This window comes from Amblyraja radiata, chromosome 28 (assembly GCF_010909765.2).
Source record: "Amblyraja radiata isolate CabotCenter1 chromosome 28, sAmbRad1.1.pri, whole genome shotgun sequence".
Classification (NCBI taxonomy): Eukaryota; Metazoa; Chordata; class Chondrichthyes; order Rajiformes; family Rajidae; genus Amblyraja; species Amblyraja radiata.
Genome location: NC_045983.1, coordinates 1679965 through 1698528, shown reverse-complemented (window position 1 = coordinate 1698528; position 18564 = coordinate 1679965). Strand labels below are relative to the sequence as shown.

The window sequence follows — 18564 nt, the reverse complement described above, 5'->3', positions numbered from 1 at the left end:
TGGATGTCCTAAGGCGTATGATGGTAGATATACTGTATCTCCAGGGCTTGATCAGATATATCTGTGGATAGTGGGAAACTAGAGAAGATATTGCAGGCACCCTGGTTGACATAAACATAGAAATCATCTTAGGCACAGGTGAGGTACAGGAAGACTGGAGGGTGGCTAATATTGTGCATCTATTTAAGAATGGTTGCAAGGAAAAGCCTGGGAACTGTAGACCAGTGAGCCTAACATCTGTCGTAGGCAAGTTACTGGAGAGGATTCTGAGAGATGTTATATATATATATGCATTTGGATAGACAGGGAACAATTAGGGATACTCAGCATGGTTTTACATGTGGGAGATTGTCTTTCAAATCTTAGTTTTTTTTAAAGAAGTAACCAGAAAGGTTGATGAGGGCAACGTTGTAGATGTCTATATGGACTTCAGCAAGCTATTTGGTAAAGTTCTGTATGGTAGACTGCTCTGGAAGGTTAGATTGTATGGGATCCAAGGACAGCTAGCTGGCTGGATAGAGATTTGGCTTCAAGGAAGCAGAGGGTGATGGTGGAAGGTTGTTTTTCAGATTGGAAGCCTGTGGCTAGTGGTGTGCTCTGAGTTCGGTGCTGGGCCCATGTCTGTTTGTGGTGTATATCAATGATTTGGATGAGAATGAACAAGCAAGTCTAGTCAGTTTGCAGATGACACTAAAGTGGGTAGTTCCGTAGATAGTGAAGATGGTTATCAAAAAATACAGCAGGTCTTGTATACATCCTACTTGGGAAAGTGGTCTGAAAATAGCTAATGGAATTTAATGAAAATATGTGTGAGGGTGCATTTTGGGAAGTCAAACCAGGGCAGGACCGTGACAGCAAAGATCCTATAGCGGAGCAAGATAGATCACTCCTACTAAATGCAATGGGCTGACGTGTAGTATGCAACGGAACGGAACGTGGGCCTTTTTTTTTCATCCATTTCAGTAACCCGACCTGACCCGACCCGATCCGACTCGCAGTTAAATCAATGTTGCGGGGGACCAGTTTGTGTTAATACATTAAAATTTTGAAAATGAGGAGAAGATTTTTACCAAATAACTTTTATTTTTACGAGGATGTTTCCGTAACCGGCTTCCGTCTCCACACTAGTATCCTATGGGATCTTTGGTGCGGAGACGGAAGCCGGTTACGGAAATGGGGCCGAAAATTACCCATGTATCTGCCCATGACCCCTTTTAATTACCCATGTATCTGCCCATGACGTCTTTTTCGTCGAGTGATCTATCCTGCTTGCTATAGGATCTTTACTTCACAGTGAGTGGTAGGCCCTGTTATAGAGCAGAGGATTCGAGGAATAGTTACACAGTTCCCTCAAAGTGGTGTCATAGGTAGATAGGGTAAAGAAGGATTTGACCTTCATCAGTCAGAGTATTGAGCATAGAAGTTACAATGTTATGTTGCAGTTCTACAAGACTTTGGTGAGGCTTTATTTGGAGTATTGTGTTCAGTTTTGGTCAGCCAACTGTAGGAAGGAAATTGTTAAGCTGTAAAGGGTGCAGAGAAGATTTACGAGGATTGTTGCCCGGGCTTGAGGGCCTGGGCTATAGGGTGAGGTTGGGCAGGCTAGGACTTTTTCTCATGGATCGCAGGAGACTGAGGGATGATCTTATAGAAGAGTCCAAAATCATGAGAGGAATCGATAGGGTGAATGCACAGTCTTTTATCCAGGGCAGGAACCTGAGGGGCAACTGTTTCACTCAGATTTAGTAACTTGTCAGTTTCTTTGTTGAACTAAATTAAGGCGCATGTTGCAATCAAAAGCGCTTGAACAATTGGTTGGGAAGAAAGCCAAACTGTAAGATGTGGTTAATAGGTGGGTATAAGGAATGAACTACCAGAGGTGGTCGTTGAGACAGGTACAATAACAGCAATTAAAGGATGCTGGAGCAGTTACATGGATAGGAATGTTCAGATGAATATGGGATTGGCTTTGATGGGACATCATGGTCGGCATGGTTTGAGTCAGGCCGAAGACTCTACAACTCCATAACCTCCATGATCTCAAACTGTGGCGGTCTCCATATTGTCTTCCATGTCCTTCTTTTTATTTTATTTTTTTTCTCTTTTTTTTGTATGGCTTTGTAAATATTTGATTAGAGTATAAATGTAAATAATTTGGTGTACATAAAGCTGCTGGTGTACATATGGTGTACATTGAAAGTAGGCATGCAGGTGCAGCAGGCAGTGAAGAAAGCGAAAGGTATGTTAGCATTCATAGCAAAAGGATTTGAGTATAGGAGCAGTGAGGTTCTACTGCAGTTGTACAGGGTCTTGGTGAGACCACACCTGGAGTATTGCATACAGTTTTGGTCTCCTAATCTGAGAAAAAACATTCTTGCCGTAGAGGGAGTACAGAGAAGGTTCACCAGATTGATTCCTGGGATGTCAGGACTTTCATATGAAGAAAGACTGGGTAGACTCGGCTTGTACTCGCTAGAATTTAGAAGATTGAGGGGGGATCTTATAGACACTTTCAAAATTCTTAAGGGGTTGGACAGGCTAGATGCAGGAAGATTGTTCCCGATGTTGGAGAAGTCCAGAACAAGGGGTCACAGTTTAAGGATAAGGGGGAAATCTTTTAGGACCGAGATGAGAAAAACATTTTTCACACATTGAGTGGTGAATCTCTGGAATTCTCTGCCACAGAAGGTAGTTGAGGCCAGTTCATTGGCTATATTTAAGAGGGAGTTAGATGTGGCCCTTGTGGCTAAAGGGATCAGGGCATAATGGAGAGAAGGCAGGTACAGGATACTGAGTTGGATGATCAGCCATGATCATATTGAATGTCGGTGCAGGCTCGAAGGGCCGAATGGCCTACTCCTGCACCTATTTTCTATGTTTCTATGTTTCTACGTACATCTCAATAAGGTCACTCCTCAGCCCCCTATGATCCAATGAAAAATGTCTCAGCATATCCCTACAACTGCAGTCGTAAGCCTGCATAACATGACCCGAATAGATCAGGTAAGCCTGCAGTGTTTTACACAGAGCAGGGCAGTTGAGATAAGCTGCCAGAAGAGGTAGTTGAGACAGGGACTATTGTAATGTTTAAGAAACATTGAGACAAGTACATTGATAAGACTAGTTTTGAAGGATATGGGGCAAAAGCAGACAGGCGAGACTTGTGTAGATAGGGCATGTTTCCACACTGTATGACTCTATTTTGACTAACTCATGCTTCCTGTAGATGGGTGAGCAGAGCAGCACCCGGTCCTCCAACGACTTTCACAGCTGCATCACGATGGTGCAACATTTGCACTCCATGTCCCTCCCAATGAAGGCAAGCGTGCCGAACGCTGCCTTCACCGCCCTTTCCATCTGCCGCCACCCTTAGGGGCCCAGGCACCTCTGCTGCCAGATCTCATTGGAGTGTCGTGCAGCCAGGAGTGTTACAGATCCAGTAAAGCCTGATGGGCCCGGCTCGTCCACCGGGACCCACGCTGTGAGAGTGAGCAGGGACCCACGTGTAACCACCAAGAGTGAGGAAGGCCATCGGGGAACGAGGAAGGACACTGAGAACAATGGGGGCCTGGTTGGTGATGGGGGGGGGGGGGGGGGGGGGGGGGGGGGGGGGGTTGAGGCCAGTTCATTGGCTATATTTAAGAGGGAGTTAGATGTGGCCCTTGTGGCTAAAGGGATCAGGGGGTATGGAGAGAAGGCAGGTACAGGATACTGAGTTGGATGATCAGCCATGATCATATTGAATGGTGGTGCAGGCTCGAAGGGCCGAATGGCCTACTCCTGCACCTATTTTCTATGTTTCTATATAGCTGCTAAATTTGTTTAAGATAATTATAAGCAGTTGAATAAGGGGTGGGAATTAATAAGCTTTGGCTTCTTCCTGCTCCTTTTCGGACACATACGATTTCATTTATTTATAGATATTGTTTATGACACTTTATAAATATTCTTGTTTTGTTTTTTGTATGCTGTTTCACACTTGCTTTTTATTCTTTTATTCTGTTCGAAATAAATAATCAAATACATAAATAAATAAATAAATAAATAAATAAATAAATAGTGCATGTTTAGTATCTCAATTAGATCCTCGGACTCCAACCATAAGTTTCTTCCTTATTCCTGAGTGGACCTACCTTCTCTATGGTTACTACCTGTTTTAATGCACGTATTTAAAAAAATGACATTTACTTTAATCTGATTCACCTATATCATTTAGTGGCTGCTTTTTAAATGCCCAGTTGAGATCTTTCTTGTTTGGTTTATATTCCTCGAAGACCCTGTCTGACTTAATTTCTCTTTTTGACCGAATTTACAACCTCTTTGATCTTCCATGGTTCCCTTACCATGTCATCCTTATCCTCCTTCCTTACTTCTAGAGTCAGAGTCAAACAGCATGGAAATAGGACCCTCGGCCCGACTTGCCCACACTGACCAACTTGCCCCACTACACGAGTATGTGCTTGGCCCATAACCCTTTAAACCTGTCCTATCCATGTACCTGTTCAAATGATTTTAAACATTGTGATGGTATTGCAATATGCCGGTCCTGAACTCTGATCAGTTGGCCTTTAAACAACTCTCATATCTCACAGGACGGGAGCCAGTCCGGTGAGATCAAGGATAAATTGTTGCATCAGTCCTTCATTGATGCTGGTTTGAGGTCATCTGTCAGGAGTTAGGTTAGGTAAGGGGGAGGTACAGCGAGACCTGGGTGTCCTTGTACACCGGTCACTGAAAGTTGGCGTGCAGGTACAACAGGCAGTGAAGAAAGTTAATAGAAACATAGAAACGTAGAAAATAGGTGCAGGAGTAGGCCATTCGGCCCTTCGAGCCTGCACCGCCATTCAATATGATCATGGCTGATCATCCAACTCAGTATCCTGTACCTGCCTTCTCTCCATACCCCCTGATCCCTTTAGCCACAAGGGCCACATCTAACTCCCTCTTAGATATAGCCAATGAACTGGCCTCAACTACCTTCTGTGGCAGAGAATTCCAGAGATTCACCACTCTCTGTGTGAAAAATGTTTTCCTCATCTCGGTCTCAAAAGATTTCCCCCTTATCCTTAAACTGTGACCCCTTGTTCTGGACTTTCCCGACATCGGGAATTCCCCAACATAATGGAATGTTGGCCTTCATAACAAGAGGATTTCAGTATAGGAGTAGAGAGGTTCTTCTGCAGTTGTATAGGGCTCTGGTGAGACCACATCTGGAGTATTGTGTACAGTTTTGGTCTCCTAATTTGAGGAAGGACATCCTTGTGATTGAGGCAGTGCAGCATAGGCTCACAAGATTGATCCCTGGGATGGCGGGACTGTCGTATGAGGAAAGATTGAAAAAACTAGGCTTGTATTCACTGGAGTTTAGACGGATGAGGGGGGATCTTATGGAAATATATAAAATTATAAAAGGACTGGACAAGCTAGATGCAGGAAAAATGTTCCCTATGTTGGGTGAGTCCAGAATCAGGGGCCACAGTCTTAGAATACAGGGGAGGTTATTTAAGACTGTGAGAAAAATCTTTTTCTCCCAGAGAGTTGTGAATTTATGGAATTCCCTGCCACAGAGGGCAGTGGAGGCCAAATCACTGGATGGATTTAAGAGAGAGTTAGATAGAGCTCTAGGGGCTAGTGGAATCAAGGGATATGGGGAGAAGGCAGGCATGGGTTATTGATAGGGGACGGTCAGCCATGATCACAATGAATGGCGGTGCTGGCTCGAAGGGCCGAATGGCCTCCTCCTTCACCTATTTTCTATGTTTCTATGTTTCTTAGAGTGAGGATGATTTGCTTCCACTGGTTTCCTGAGTTCTGAGCATCCAGATTCCAAGGAGCATCATCTGCTCAATGGTCCAGAAATACTTGAATCATGGTTGTGTATCCATGAACTTGGAATGTAAAGGGTCCCAGTGCATCCATGCTTGCTGCAGAGCAGAGGACCAGAGATCCAATCCAGCGTTAGCTTTAAGAATCAGATGATGATTTGAATAAGGTTTATACGTGGCAAAATTGTCATGTGCTGAAATCTCATTAGTTACTTTCACTTCTCCATTTCAAGAAGGGGAATTGAGGCCCAGGAGCAATCACGGGCAGGTCACAGAGAGCTGCATCTCAGTGGGCACAAAATCTGCCTCGTCCTGTTAACGCAGTCTACGCAAGGAATTGTACTTCGAAAGTGATAAAGTAACTGAGACACAACTTGGCACAAACTAGCCAAAAGCATTCTTGTGTGGGTAGTCGAGTGCTTCTGAGAAATTGAAATTTATTGACCATCCAAGATGGACGAGCCTTACATCCGACATCTTGAAGTGCTGGGATTTGAAAAAAGATTTGTCCCAAATCAGTATTATGTGAGTACCAGTAACTGACTTTCTCTGTTTATTCGTAGAATGTATAATCAACAATGTGTCTAGAGAGCTGCAAGATTGACATATTTGAAAACGGATTTTTTTTTAGTGAGCTCAGATTTTTTCGCAGAATAGAGGAAATGCCTGAATAGCATGAGTTCTTTGTAAATAGTAACGAACTTGTGTATTGTTCCTGTCACTAGATTCAGACCATGAGTTGGAATTAGCTTTCAAACAGGAAGTGATTGCAATAACCAGGGACTTTTTCTTGCGCATAAAGGAAAAAATAATGAAATGAAAGACCCACAGCTGTAGTTAAAGCATTGGAATCCTTCTCCTTGGGCAGTCTCTCATGATCAAGATTGACACTAAACGCTGGAGTAACTCAGCGGGTCAGACAGCATCTGTGGAGAAAGGAATAGGTGTTTCGGGTTTAGACCTGCCTGGCCCGCTGAGCTGATCCAACATTTTGTGTCTATCTTCGGTGTAAGCCAGCAACGTTCCTACACATTTTGTCGGCCCCTCAGGATCAAGGAGGGCTCGTTTTCCGCTCAGTTCTGTGGGCTCTGTGGGTGGCTGTGGGCTGTAGAGGTCGGCACACTCAGCACTCATGAGAGCAATAGATCGTGTCGATGCACAGAATCTGCGGGGTAACTTTTTCACACAAAGGGTGGTGGGTGCATGGAACTAGCTCCCAGAGTACAGACACAAAATGCTGGAGTAACTCAGTGGGCCAGGCAGCATCTCTGGATTGAAGGGTCCAGAGACATTTCTCTTTGGGTCGAGACCCTTCTTCAGACCCCGAGTTGACGTAGTTGAGGCAGGGACTATCCCAACATTTGAGAAACAGTTAGACAGGTACATGGATAGGACAGGTTTGGAGGAATATGGACCAAACGCAGGCAGGTGGGACTAGTGTAGCTGGGACGTGTAGGCCAGTGTGGGCAAGATGGGCCTGTTTCCACGCTATATCACTCTACGACCATAACAACTGGGACAGGGAGGACTATCCCGAGTGTTCCTCCTGCACGTTGAGCTGCCATTTGTCAGTGAATGCCAGGAGTCGGCTGGATCCTTCGTCCTTCGATTGTGTGGAACATAACGTAAGATTCAAGGGCTGAGTCTGTCGCTGCGGCCCGGTGCTGGTGAGGAAATGGACACCAGATCCGATTGCAGGTCAGACTATACAAAACGTCGAAAATCCCAGTAACACTGTGCAGATGGACCATCTGAGAAGAGACAAACAACAGTGATTTGTTTTGGACTTGTCAGAAATGTTGAAAATTATAAGTGAGATGAGGTTATAAACTGTTTAACCTTCGAGCTACATACTGGGGAAGCATGATGGAGAAAAAGTGGCCAACATAGGATGATAGGAAGGTAATAAATAGTCAATGTGTTTAGCTTTCACAGCACAGCTAGAGTTCAACTAAAGACTGAGGGTAATTAAAACTGTTTGAAGATCAAAAAAACTGTACATTTTGTAAAATTGTAAATTGTCCCTAGTGCATAGGATAGTTTTAGTGTGCGGGTATCACTGGTTGGTGCGGACCCGGTGTGCTGAAGGGCCTGTTTCCGTGCTGTATCTCTAAACTAAACAACACTAAATTAAACCAAGTTAGCATTATGGTCTGGTTCCATTTGCCAGTATTTGGCCGATTGCCTTTTAAATTGTACCTATGTGTATATCTTATAAAGTTGTCATTGTTACTGCTTCTATATTTTCTCTGGACTACCCTCTGAGTGTAAAAGTTGCCCCTCACAACCCTCTTAAATATTTATTCTCCCACCTGCAGCCCTGTCCTCTGCCCTGGGAAACAGACTGTGAGCGTTCACTTTATCCACGCCCCTCATGATTCTGAAATCCAGGTTAGTCGGGAAGTGGTGTTAGGTAAATTGTATGGATTAAAGGCTGATAAATCCCCAGGGCCAGATAGGCTGCATCCCAGAGTACTTAAGGAAGTAGCCCCAGAAATAGTGGATGCATTAGTGATAATTTTTCAAAACTCTTTAGATTCTGGAGTAGTTCCTGAGGATTGGAGGGTAGCTAATGTAACCCCACTTTTTAAAAAGGGAGGGAGAGAGAAAACGGGGAATTACAGACCAGTTAGTCTAACATCAGTAGTGGGGAAACTGCTAGAGTCAGTTATTAAAGATGGGATAGCAGCACATTTGGAAAGTGATGAAATCATTGAACAAAGTCAGCATGGATTTATGAAAGGTAAATCATGTCTGACGAATCTTATAGAATTTTTCAAGGATATAACTAGTAGAGTGGATAAGGGAGAACCAGTGGATGTGTTATATCTGGACTTTCAGAAGGCTTTCGACAAGGTCCCACATAAAAGATTAGTATACAAACTTAAAGCACACGGTATTAGGGGTTCAGTATGGATGTGGATAGAGAACTGGCTGGCAGACAGGAAGCAAAGAGTAGGAGTAAACGGGTCCTTTTCTGAATGGCAGGCAGTGACTAGTGGGGTACCGCAAGGCTCAGTGCTGGGACCCCAGCTATTTACAATATATATTAATGATTTGGACAAGGGAATTGAATCTCCAAGTTTGCGGATGACTCGAAGCTGGGGGGCAGTGTTAGCTGTGAGGAGGATGCTAGGAGGCTTCAAGGTGACTTGGATAGGCTGGGTGAGTGGGCAAATGCATGGCAGATGCAGTATAATGCGGATAAATGTGCGGTTATCCACTTTGGTGGCAAAAACAGGAAAGTAGACTATTATCTGAATGGTGGCCGATTAGAAAAAGGGGAGATGCAACGAGACCTGGGTATCATGGTACACCAGTCATTGAAAGTAGGCATGCAGGTGCAGCAGGCAGTGAAGAAAGCGAATGGTATGTTAGCATTCATAGCAAAAGGATTTGAGTATAGGAGTAGGGAGGTTCTACTGCAGTTGTACTGGGACTTGGTGAGACCACACCTGGAGTATTGCATACAGTTTTGGTCTCCTAATCTGAGGAAAGACATTCTTGCCATAGAGAGAGTACAGAGAAGGTTCACCAGACTGATTCCTGGGATGTCAGGACTTTCATATGAAGAAAGACTGGATAGACTCGGCTTGTACTCGCTAGAATTTAGAAGATTGAGGGGGGATCTTATAGAAACTTACAAACTTCTTAAGGGGTTGGACAGGCTAGATGCAGGAAGATTGTTCCCTATGTTGGGGAAGTCCAGAACAAGGTGTCACAGTTTAAGGATAAGGGGGAAATCTTTTAGGACCGAGATGAGAAAAACATTTTTCACACAGAGAGTGGTGAATCTCTGGAATTCTCTGCCACAGAAGGTAGTTGAGGCCAGTTCATTGGCTATATTTAAGAGGGAGTTAGATGTGGCCCTTGTGGCTAAAGGGATCAGGGCATAATGGAGAGACGGCAGGTACAGGATACTGAGTTGGATGATCAGCCATGATCATATTGAATGTCGGTGCAGGCTCGAAGGGCCGAATGGCCTACTCCTGCACCTATTTTCTATGTTTCTATGTTTCTACGTACATCTCAATAAGGTCACTCCTCAGCCCCCTATGATCCAATGAAAAATGTCTCAGCATATCCCTATAACTGCAGTCGTAAGCCTGCATAACATGACCCGAATAGATCAGGTAAGCCTGCAGTGTTTTACACAGAGCAGGGCAGTTGAGATAAGCTGCCAGAAGCGGTAGTTGAGACAGGGACTATTGTAATGTTTAAGAAACATTGAGACAAGTACATTGATAAGACTAGTTTTGAAGGATATGGGGCAAAAGCAGACAGGCGAGACTTGTGTAGATAGGGCATGTTTCCACACTGTATGACTCTATTTTGACTAACTCATGCTTCCTGTAGATGGGTGAGCAGAGCAGCACCCGGTCCTCCAACGACTTTCACAGCTGCATCACGATGGTGCAACATTTGCACTCCATGTCCCTCCCAATGAAGGCAAGCGTGCCGAACGCTGCCTTCACCGCCCTTTCCATCTGCCGCCACCCTTAGGGGCCCAGGCACCTCTGCTGCCAGATCTCATTGGAGTGTCGTGCAGCCAGGAGTGTTACAGATCCAGTAAAGCCTGATGGGCCCGGCTCGTCCACTGGGTCCCACGCTGTGAGAGTGAGCAGGGACCCACGTGTAACCACCAAGAGTGAGGAAGGCCATCGGGGAACGAGGAAGGACACTGAGAACAATGGGGGCCTGGTTGGTGATGGGTGGTGGGGGGGGGGGGGGGGGGGGGGGGGGGAGGTTGAGGTTGCAAAGGTGGGTCTTGTTTAACTAGACATCATGTTTTGCACAAACATTGTGGGGCGAAGGGCCTGTTCCTGTGTTGTACTGCTCTATGTAACGTTCTCTCTGAGTACTGTAGTTATGTCCTCCTGCTCTCTCCTCTCTTACTTGTATCTCTATCTCGCCTGAAGCATCAATACCCTGAAATATTGAGCTGCCCAGTCCTGCCCTTCTCTCAGCCATGTTTCTGCTATGACTGTCCTGTCCCAGTCCGCTGAGCAATCCATGCCCTGAGTTTATCTGTCTTACTTGTTGCCTCTGGTTCAGCAGGTTCTGACCAGTGTGACTCCAGTGATGCTGACAGTGGGGGGCTCTGTGATGAGAATGTCAATTTGTGGTTGGATATCCTGTCTCTTGTTGAAGATAGTGAAGGACAGGCACTTTTGTGGAGTAACCTTTGTGCAGCAAACGGTGCAGGGAAGACTTACGAGGATGTTGCCAGTACTCAAGGAACTGAACTATAGGGAGAGGTTGAGGAGGCTGGAACTCTATTCCTTGGAGCGCAGAAGGATGAGGGTTGATCTTATAGAGGTGTAGAAAATCTTGAGAGGAATAGATCGGGTATATGCTCAGTCACTTGCCCTGAGTAGGGGAATCATAAACCAGGGGCCATATGTTTATGGTGAAGGAGGAAAGATTTAATAACAACCTGAGGGGTAATGTTTTCACACAGGGAGCGGTGGGTGTACGGAGCAAGCTGCTAGAGGAGGTAGTTCAGCGGGTAGTATTGCAACGTTTAATAAACATTTAGACAGGTACATGGATAGGATAGATTTAAAGGGATATGGGCCCAATGCAGATAGGTGGGACTAGTATAGATGGGACATGTTGGCCTGTGTGGGCAAGTTTGGCCGAAGGGCCTGTTCCCACACTATCACTCTATTAATCTATAAATGTCTCATGTCACTTTTCATTCTGCACCTGAATGTTTAGTTTAGTTTATTTATTGTCATGTGTACTGAGGCAGAGCGAAACATTTTTTTGTTGCATGTTATCCAGTCAGTGGAAAGACTATAGATGATTACAATTGAGCCTGTACAGTGTACAGATACAGGATAAAGGGAATAACGTTTAAAGCAAGACAATGTCCAGCAAAGTCCGATTAAAGATGCATCTGCCTAAATCTTGCTGCATGCAAGCATAGGCTGCTTACTTTGTTGAGAATTGCAAATGGGATTGAAACTCCTGCAATTAGAGCCAGAGAGGCATAGAGTGATACAGTGTGGAAACAGGCCCTTCATAGAGTGGTATATTGTGGTAACAGGCCCTTCATAGAGTGATACAGTGTGGAAACAGGCCCTTCATAGAGTGGTATATTGTGGTAACAGGCCCTTCATAGAGTGGTATATTGTGGTAACAGGCCCTTCATAGAGTGATACAGTGTGGAAACAGGCCCTTCGGCCCAATTTACCCACACCGGCCAACAATGTCCCAGCTACACCAGTCCCACTTGCCTGCACTTGGTCCATATCTCTCCAAACCTGTCCTATCCATGTACCTGTCTAACTGTTTCTTAAATGATGGGATGGTCCCAGCCTCAACTACCTTCTCTGGCAGCTTGTTCCATACATCCACCACCCTTTGTGTGAAAAAAGTATCAAAAAACAGTATAAAGGGAATAATGTTTAGTGCAAGATATAGTCCAGTAAAGTCTGATTAAAGATAGACCGAGGATTTCCAATGATAGTAATTCTGGACCGCCCTCAAACTGCAGATAGGATGGTTCAGCCTGATAACAACTGGCAAGTAACTGGGAAGTAATTTGGAGGTGTGCGTTTTCATACTTCTGTACCTCTTGCCTGATGGGAGAGGAGAGTTGAGGGAGTGATTGGGGTGAGACTGGTCCTTGATTATGCTAGTGGCCTTGGAGAGGCAGCGTAAAGTGCAGATGGCGTCAATGGAAGGGAAGTTAGTTTGTGTGATGGTCTGGGCTGTGTCCACAAGTCTGCAATTTCTCTGCAAGGGAGCTGTTCCCAAACCAAGCTGTGATGCATCGCGATAAAATGCTTTCCATGGTGCATCTGTAGAAGTTAGTGACAGTTGTTGGGGACATGCCGAACTTCCTATGGCGGTGCAGGCTCGAAGGGCCGAATGGCCTACTCCTGCACCTATTTTCTATGTTTCTATGTTTCTAAACCTTCCAAGGAAGTAGAGGCGTTGATGTGCTTTCTTGGTCAATACTCGGTGTGGGTAGTCCAGGGCAAGTTGCTGGTCATCCATGATAAATGAAATTTTGGGATCTGCCTTCAGACCAGCATTGTCCAGAATGCTGCTGGATTAGAGGATAAAACCAACCTCCCTTCCATTTACTCCATTTATGCTTCACGCTGCCTTGGCAAGTCCAGCAGCATAATCAAGGACCAGTCTCAACATGGCCACTCCCGCTTCTCCCCTATCCCATCGGGCAAAAGGTAAAGAGATGTGAAAACGCACAACTCCAGATTCAGCGTCATTTTCTTCTCAGCTGTTATCAAGCAACTGAACCATCCTATCACAACCAAAAAGTAGTACTAAGCAACTGTATATCTCATTGGAGACCCTCAGACTATCTTTGATCAGACTCTATTAGACTTTATCTTGCAGTAAACATTGCTCCCATTATTCCCTTTATCATGTATCTGTACACTGGATGGCTCGATTGTAATCATGTATATAACCATATAACCATATAACAATTACAGCACGGAAACAGGCCATCTCGACCCTTCTAGTCCGTGCCGAACACATAATCTCCCCTAGTCCCATATACCTGCGCTCAGACCATAACCCTCCATTCCTTTCCCGTCCATATAACTATCCAATTTATTTTTTAATGATAAAAACGAACCTGCCTCCACCACCTTCACTGGAAGCTCATTCCACACAGCCACCACTCTCTGAGTAAAGAAGTTCCCCCTCATGTTACCCCTAAACGTCTGTCCCTTAATTCTCAAGTCATGTCCCCCTTGTTTGAATCTTCCCTACTCTCAGTGGGAAAAGCTTATCCACGTCATCTCTGTCTATCCCTCTCATCATTTTAAAGACCTCTATCAAGTCCCCCCTTAACCTTCTGCGCTCCAAAGAATAAAGCCCTAACTTGTTCAACCTTTCTCTGTAACTTAGTTGCTGAAACCCAGGCAACATTCTAGTAAATCTCCTCTGTACTCTCTCTATTTTGTTGACGTCGTTCCTATAATTTGGCGACCAAAATTGTACCCCATACTCCAGAATTGGCCTCACCAATGCCTTGTACAATTTTAACATTACATCCCAACTTCTATACTCAATGCTCTGATTTATAAAGGCCAGCACACCAAAAGCTTTCTTTACCACCCTATCAACATGAGATTCCACTTTCAGGGAACTGTGCACAGTTATTCCCAGATCCCTCTGTTCACCTGCATTCTTCAATTCCCTACCATTGACCATGTACGTCCTATTTTGATTTGTCCTGCCAAGATGTAGCACCTCACACTTATCAGCATTAAACTCCATCTGCCATCTTTCAGCCCACTCTTCCAACTGGCATAAATCTCTCTGTAGACTTTGAAAATCTATTTCATTATCCACAACCCCACCTTATCATAGTATCATCTGCATACTTACTAATCCAATTTACCACACCACCATCCAGATCATTGATGTACATGACAAACAACAGTGGACCCAACACAGATCCCTGTGACACCCCACTAGTCACCGGCCTCCAACCTGACAAACAACCATCCATCATTACTCTCTGGCATCTCCCATTGAGCCACTGTTGAATCCATCTTGCTACTCCACCATTAATACCCAACAATTGAACCTTCTTAACCAACCTTCCGTGAGGAACCTTGTCAAAGGCCTTACTGAAGTCCATATATACAACATCCACTGCTTTACCCTCATCAATTTCCTGAGTAACCTCTTCAAAAAATTCAAGAAGATTAGTCAAACATGACCTTCCAGGCACAAATCCATGTTGACTGTTCCTAATCAGACCCTGTTTATCCAGATGCTTATATATATATTATCTCTAAGTATCCTTTCCATTAATTTGCCCACCACTGACGTCAAACTAACAGGTCTATAATTGCTAGGTTTACTCTTAGACCCCTTTTTAAACAATGGAACAACATGCGCAGTACGCCAATCCTCCGGCACTATTCCCGTTTCTAATGACATTTGAAATATTTCTGTCATAGCCCCTGCTATTTCTACACTAACTTCCCTCAATGTCCTAGGGAATATCCTGTCCTGACCTGGAGACTTATCCACTTTTATATTTCTCAAAAGTGTCAGTACTTCCTCTTCTTTGAATCTCATAGTTTCCATAGCTACTCTACTTGTTTCCCTTACCTCACATAATTCAATATCCTTCTCCTTGGTGAATACCGAAGAAAAGATAGTCTTTCTAACACACAACAAAAGTCTTTCACTGTGCCTCGGTACATGTGACAATAAACTAAACTAGCTTCAAGGAGAAGTTGGACAAACTTGGATTGTTTTCTCTGGCACATCAGAGGTAGACCTGATAGAGCTATATACAATTATGAGAGTTGTACCTCTGGTGACAATCAGAACCATTTCCTGGGTTGGAAATGATGAGCGGCCAAAGTTGAAGTAAAGTTTAAAGGAGATGTGTGAGGTGTTTGTTTTTACACATAGAGTGGTTGGTGCCTAGAACACATTGCCAGATGGTGGCGGTGGAGCCAGATACGATAGTGGCTTTTAAGAGAATTTTAGATCGGCAATAAGTATTCAGTAAATGGAAGGGGTTGGATCACACGTAGGCAGCGGAGATCACTTTAAGTTGGCATCATGTTCGGCACGGACATTGTGGGCTGAAGACACTGTTCCTGTGTTTAGTTGAGGTTCAGTAATTAGCTTTTTTGTTGTGTTCTACCCAGTCTGCGAAAAGATTACAATCAAGCTGTCCATAGTGTACAGATACAGGATACAGGGAACAATGTTCAGTGCAAGATAAAGTCCAGTAAAGTCCAATTAAATATAGTCTGGGGGTCTCCAATGAGGTGGATGCTAGGTCAGGACCACACTCTGGTATTAGGTGATAGGATGGTTCAGTTGCCTGATAACAGCTGGGACGAAACTGTAGCTGAATGTGGAGTTATGCATTTTCACACTTCTGTACCTCTTGCCTGATGGGAGAGGGGAGAAGAGGGTGTGGTTCTATGTCCTATCATCTCTCTACTACTTTTCTATTCAAGTATTTAGTAAATGTTTTTTAAACTTTGTAATTGTACCAGGTCTACCAGCTCGTTCCATAAACCCACACCACTCCTTGAACAAGTTGCCCATCACATTGTCTCTCGGTTTTAGTGCAGTAGAGATGGCAGGTAGAATGGTAGAAAGTGTACTTAAGCGGCTTTTGGATATGTATATGGATATGCAGGAATGGAGGGATATTATGGGCAGGTAAATAAGAGATTGTCTTGGCATCATGTGTGGCACAGACTTTAGCGACCAAAGCGCCTGTTCTTGTGGTGTACTGTTCAAGTTCTAAGTACATAAAGGGAAAGAGGGCAACTGGGGAGTGAATAATGCCCCTCAGAAACCAAAGCGATCATCTCTGTGTGGAGCCGCAAGTCCTCAATGTGTATTTCTCCTCAGTTTTCACCGTGGAGACAGAAATGAAGACTGGGTAACTTGGGACAGTTACAGGAGTTGCCTTGAGGGCAGTCGGTATTATGGTCAAGGAGGTGCTAGACGTCCTACGGGGTATGAAGGTAGATAGATGCTCCAGGCCTGATCAAATCTATCTGAGGACACTGTCGGAAGCTAGGGAAACAATTACATGGGCCCTAACTGGCAGAAATAAATCATTGTCAGACACGGGTGAGGTGCCGGAAGTCTGGAGGGTGGCTAATGTTGTGCCTCTATTTAAGAAGGGCTTAAGGGAACAGCAAGAGATTTATAGACGAGTGAACCTAACATCTGTGGCAGGCCAGAGAAGACACAGAGTGCTGGAGTAGCTCAGCAGGTCAGGGAGCATATCAGGAGAACATGGATGGGCAACGCTTTTAGTCGCAGCCCTTCATCAGTCTGAAGAAGGGTTCTGACCTGAAACATCATCTATCGAAGCACTCAATATCTCTTTTTGTAAACCAGCATCTGCTATTTATTTTGTCTACGTCTGTAGTAAACAAGGAATGGAGAGGATTCCGACGGGTTAGATATACATTTATTTGGATAGACGGGTTGATTGAGGACAATCAACAGCATTTTGTACGTGGGAGATTGCGTCTGACAAATGTATTTGAGTTTTTTGAAGAAGTAAGCAAAAGGGTTGATGAAGGCAAAGTTGTAGTGGTGGTATACATGGAGTTCAGCAAGGCATTTGATCAAGTCCACATGGTAGGTTGCTCTTGAAGGATAGATTAATGGGATCCAGGGAGAATTAGCTGACTGGATAGAAAATTAGCTTCATGGAAGAAAGCAGAAGGTGAAAGTAAAAGGTTGTTTTAGAAATGGAGACCTGTGACTAGTGATGTGTCTCGATGATCATTGCTGGGCCCATTGCTGTTTGTGGTTTCTGTCAGTGATTTAGATGAGAGTACAAGCTTGGTTACAAATGACACTAAAGTGGGTGACACTATAGACAGCGAAGATGGTTATCAAAAATTACAGCAGGATCTTGATCAGCTGGACAAGTATGCTGAAAGTACACAAAAATGCTGGAGAAACTCAGCGGGTGCAGCAGCATCTATGGAGCGAAAGAGATAGGCAACGTTTCAGGCCGAAACCCTTCTTCTGACTGATAGGGGGTGGGGGGAGGCGGGGAGAAGAAAGGAAAAAGGAGAAGGAGGAGCCCGAAGGCTGAGGGAGAGATAGGAAGGGGAGGAGTCAGCAAGGGTTAACAGAATTGTGAGAATTCAATGTTCATGCCACCAGGATGCAGACTCCCCAAGCGGAATATGAGGTGCTGTTCCTCCAATTTACGGTCTTGCTCACTCTGGCCATGGAGGAGGCCCAGGGCAGAGGTCGGATACCGAATTGGAGGGGGAGTTGAAGTGCTGAGCCACCGGGAGGTCAGGTTGGTTAATGCGGAGGTGTTCGACGAAACGATCGCCAAGCCTACTCTTGGTCTCACCGATATAGATCAGCTGACATCCAGAGCAGCGGATGCAATAGATGAAGTTGGTTATGCTGAGGAATGGTTAATGGAATTTAATGCATATGTGCAAACGAAGGCAGGACTTTCACTGTGAATGGTAGTGCTCTGGGGAGTGTTGTAGGGCAGAGTGGTCTTGGAATGCAGGTTCATAGTTCATCATAGGATGGATAGGGTGGTCAAGAAGGCTTTCAGTACATTGGCCTCCATCAGTCAAGGGTATAGAAGTTGGGATGTTATGTTACAATTGTACAAGATGTTGATGAGGCTGCATTTGGAATGTGTGTACAGTTTTGGCCAGTCTGCTACAGGAATGATGTTGTTATGCTAGAAAGAGTACAGAGAAGATTTACGAGGATGTTATCAGGACTCGAGGGAGTGAGCTATAGGAGAAAGCTGGTCTTCATTCCTTGGATGCGGGAGGATCTTCTAGGGTGAACGCACAGAGCCTTTTACCCAGAGTAGGGGAATCAAGAACCAGGGGACATCGTTTTAAGGTGAAAGGGAAAAGATTTAAGGGGCAGCTTGTTCACACTGAGGGTGGGTATATAAATAGCCTGCCAAAGTAGATAGTTGAGGCAGTTACTATAATATACAAAAGGCATTTGGACACATGCATGGATCAGAAAGGTTTAGTGGGATATGGGTGAAACTCACAGGTGGGAGTAGTGTAGATGGGTCATCTTGGTCGGCATGGATGATTTGGGCTTAAGGGCCTGTTTCCATGCTGTGTGACTCTATGACTGACTTTCCTCATTGAAAGGTCCTGCTTCATTGTCTGTCATCTAACATCGGAACCAAAGCTAGTTTCCTCCTTTATGCTTGTCGATAGTGTATGTCTCCAGCATCTGGGACCTC

The 18564-nt window shown here is 44.7% G+C and overlaps 1 protein-coding gene across 3 annotated transcripts in view; it reads left to right on the top strand.

The window, feature by feature from the left end:
• Nucleotides 1–6065: 6065 nt before the first annotated feature.
• ncf1 (neutrophil cytosolic factor 1) overlaps nucleotides 6066–18564 on the top strand; it is a 143075-nt gene continuing 130576 nt past the window's right edge. For all 3 annotated transcript variants that reach the window (XM_033045553.1, XM_033045554.1, XM_033045555.1), the window contains exon 1: nucleotides 6066–6350. In XM_033045553.1, coding sequence (XP_032901444.1) covers nucleotides 6279–6350 — 72 coding nt within the window. In that variant the 5' untranslated portion in view covers nucleotides 6066–6278. The remainder of the gene's footprint in view (nucleotides 6351–18564) is intronic.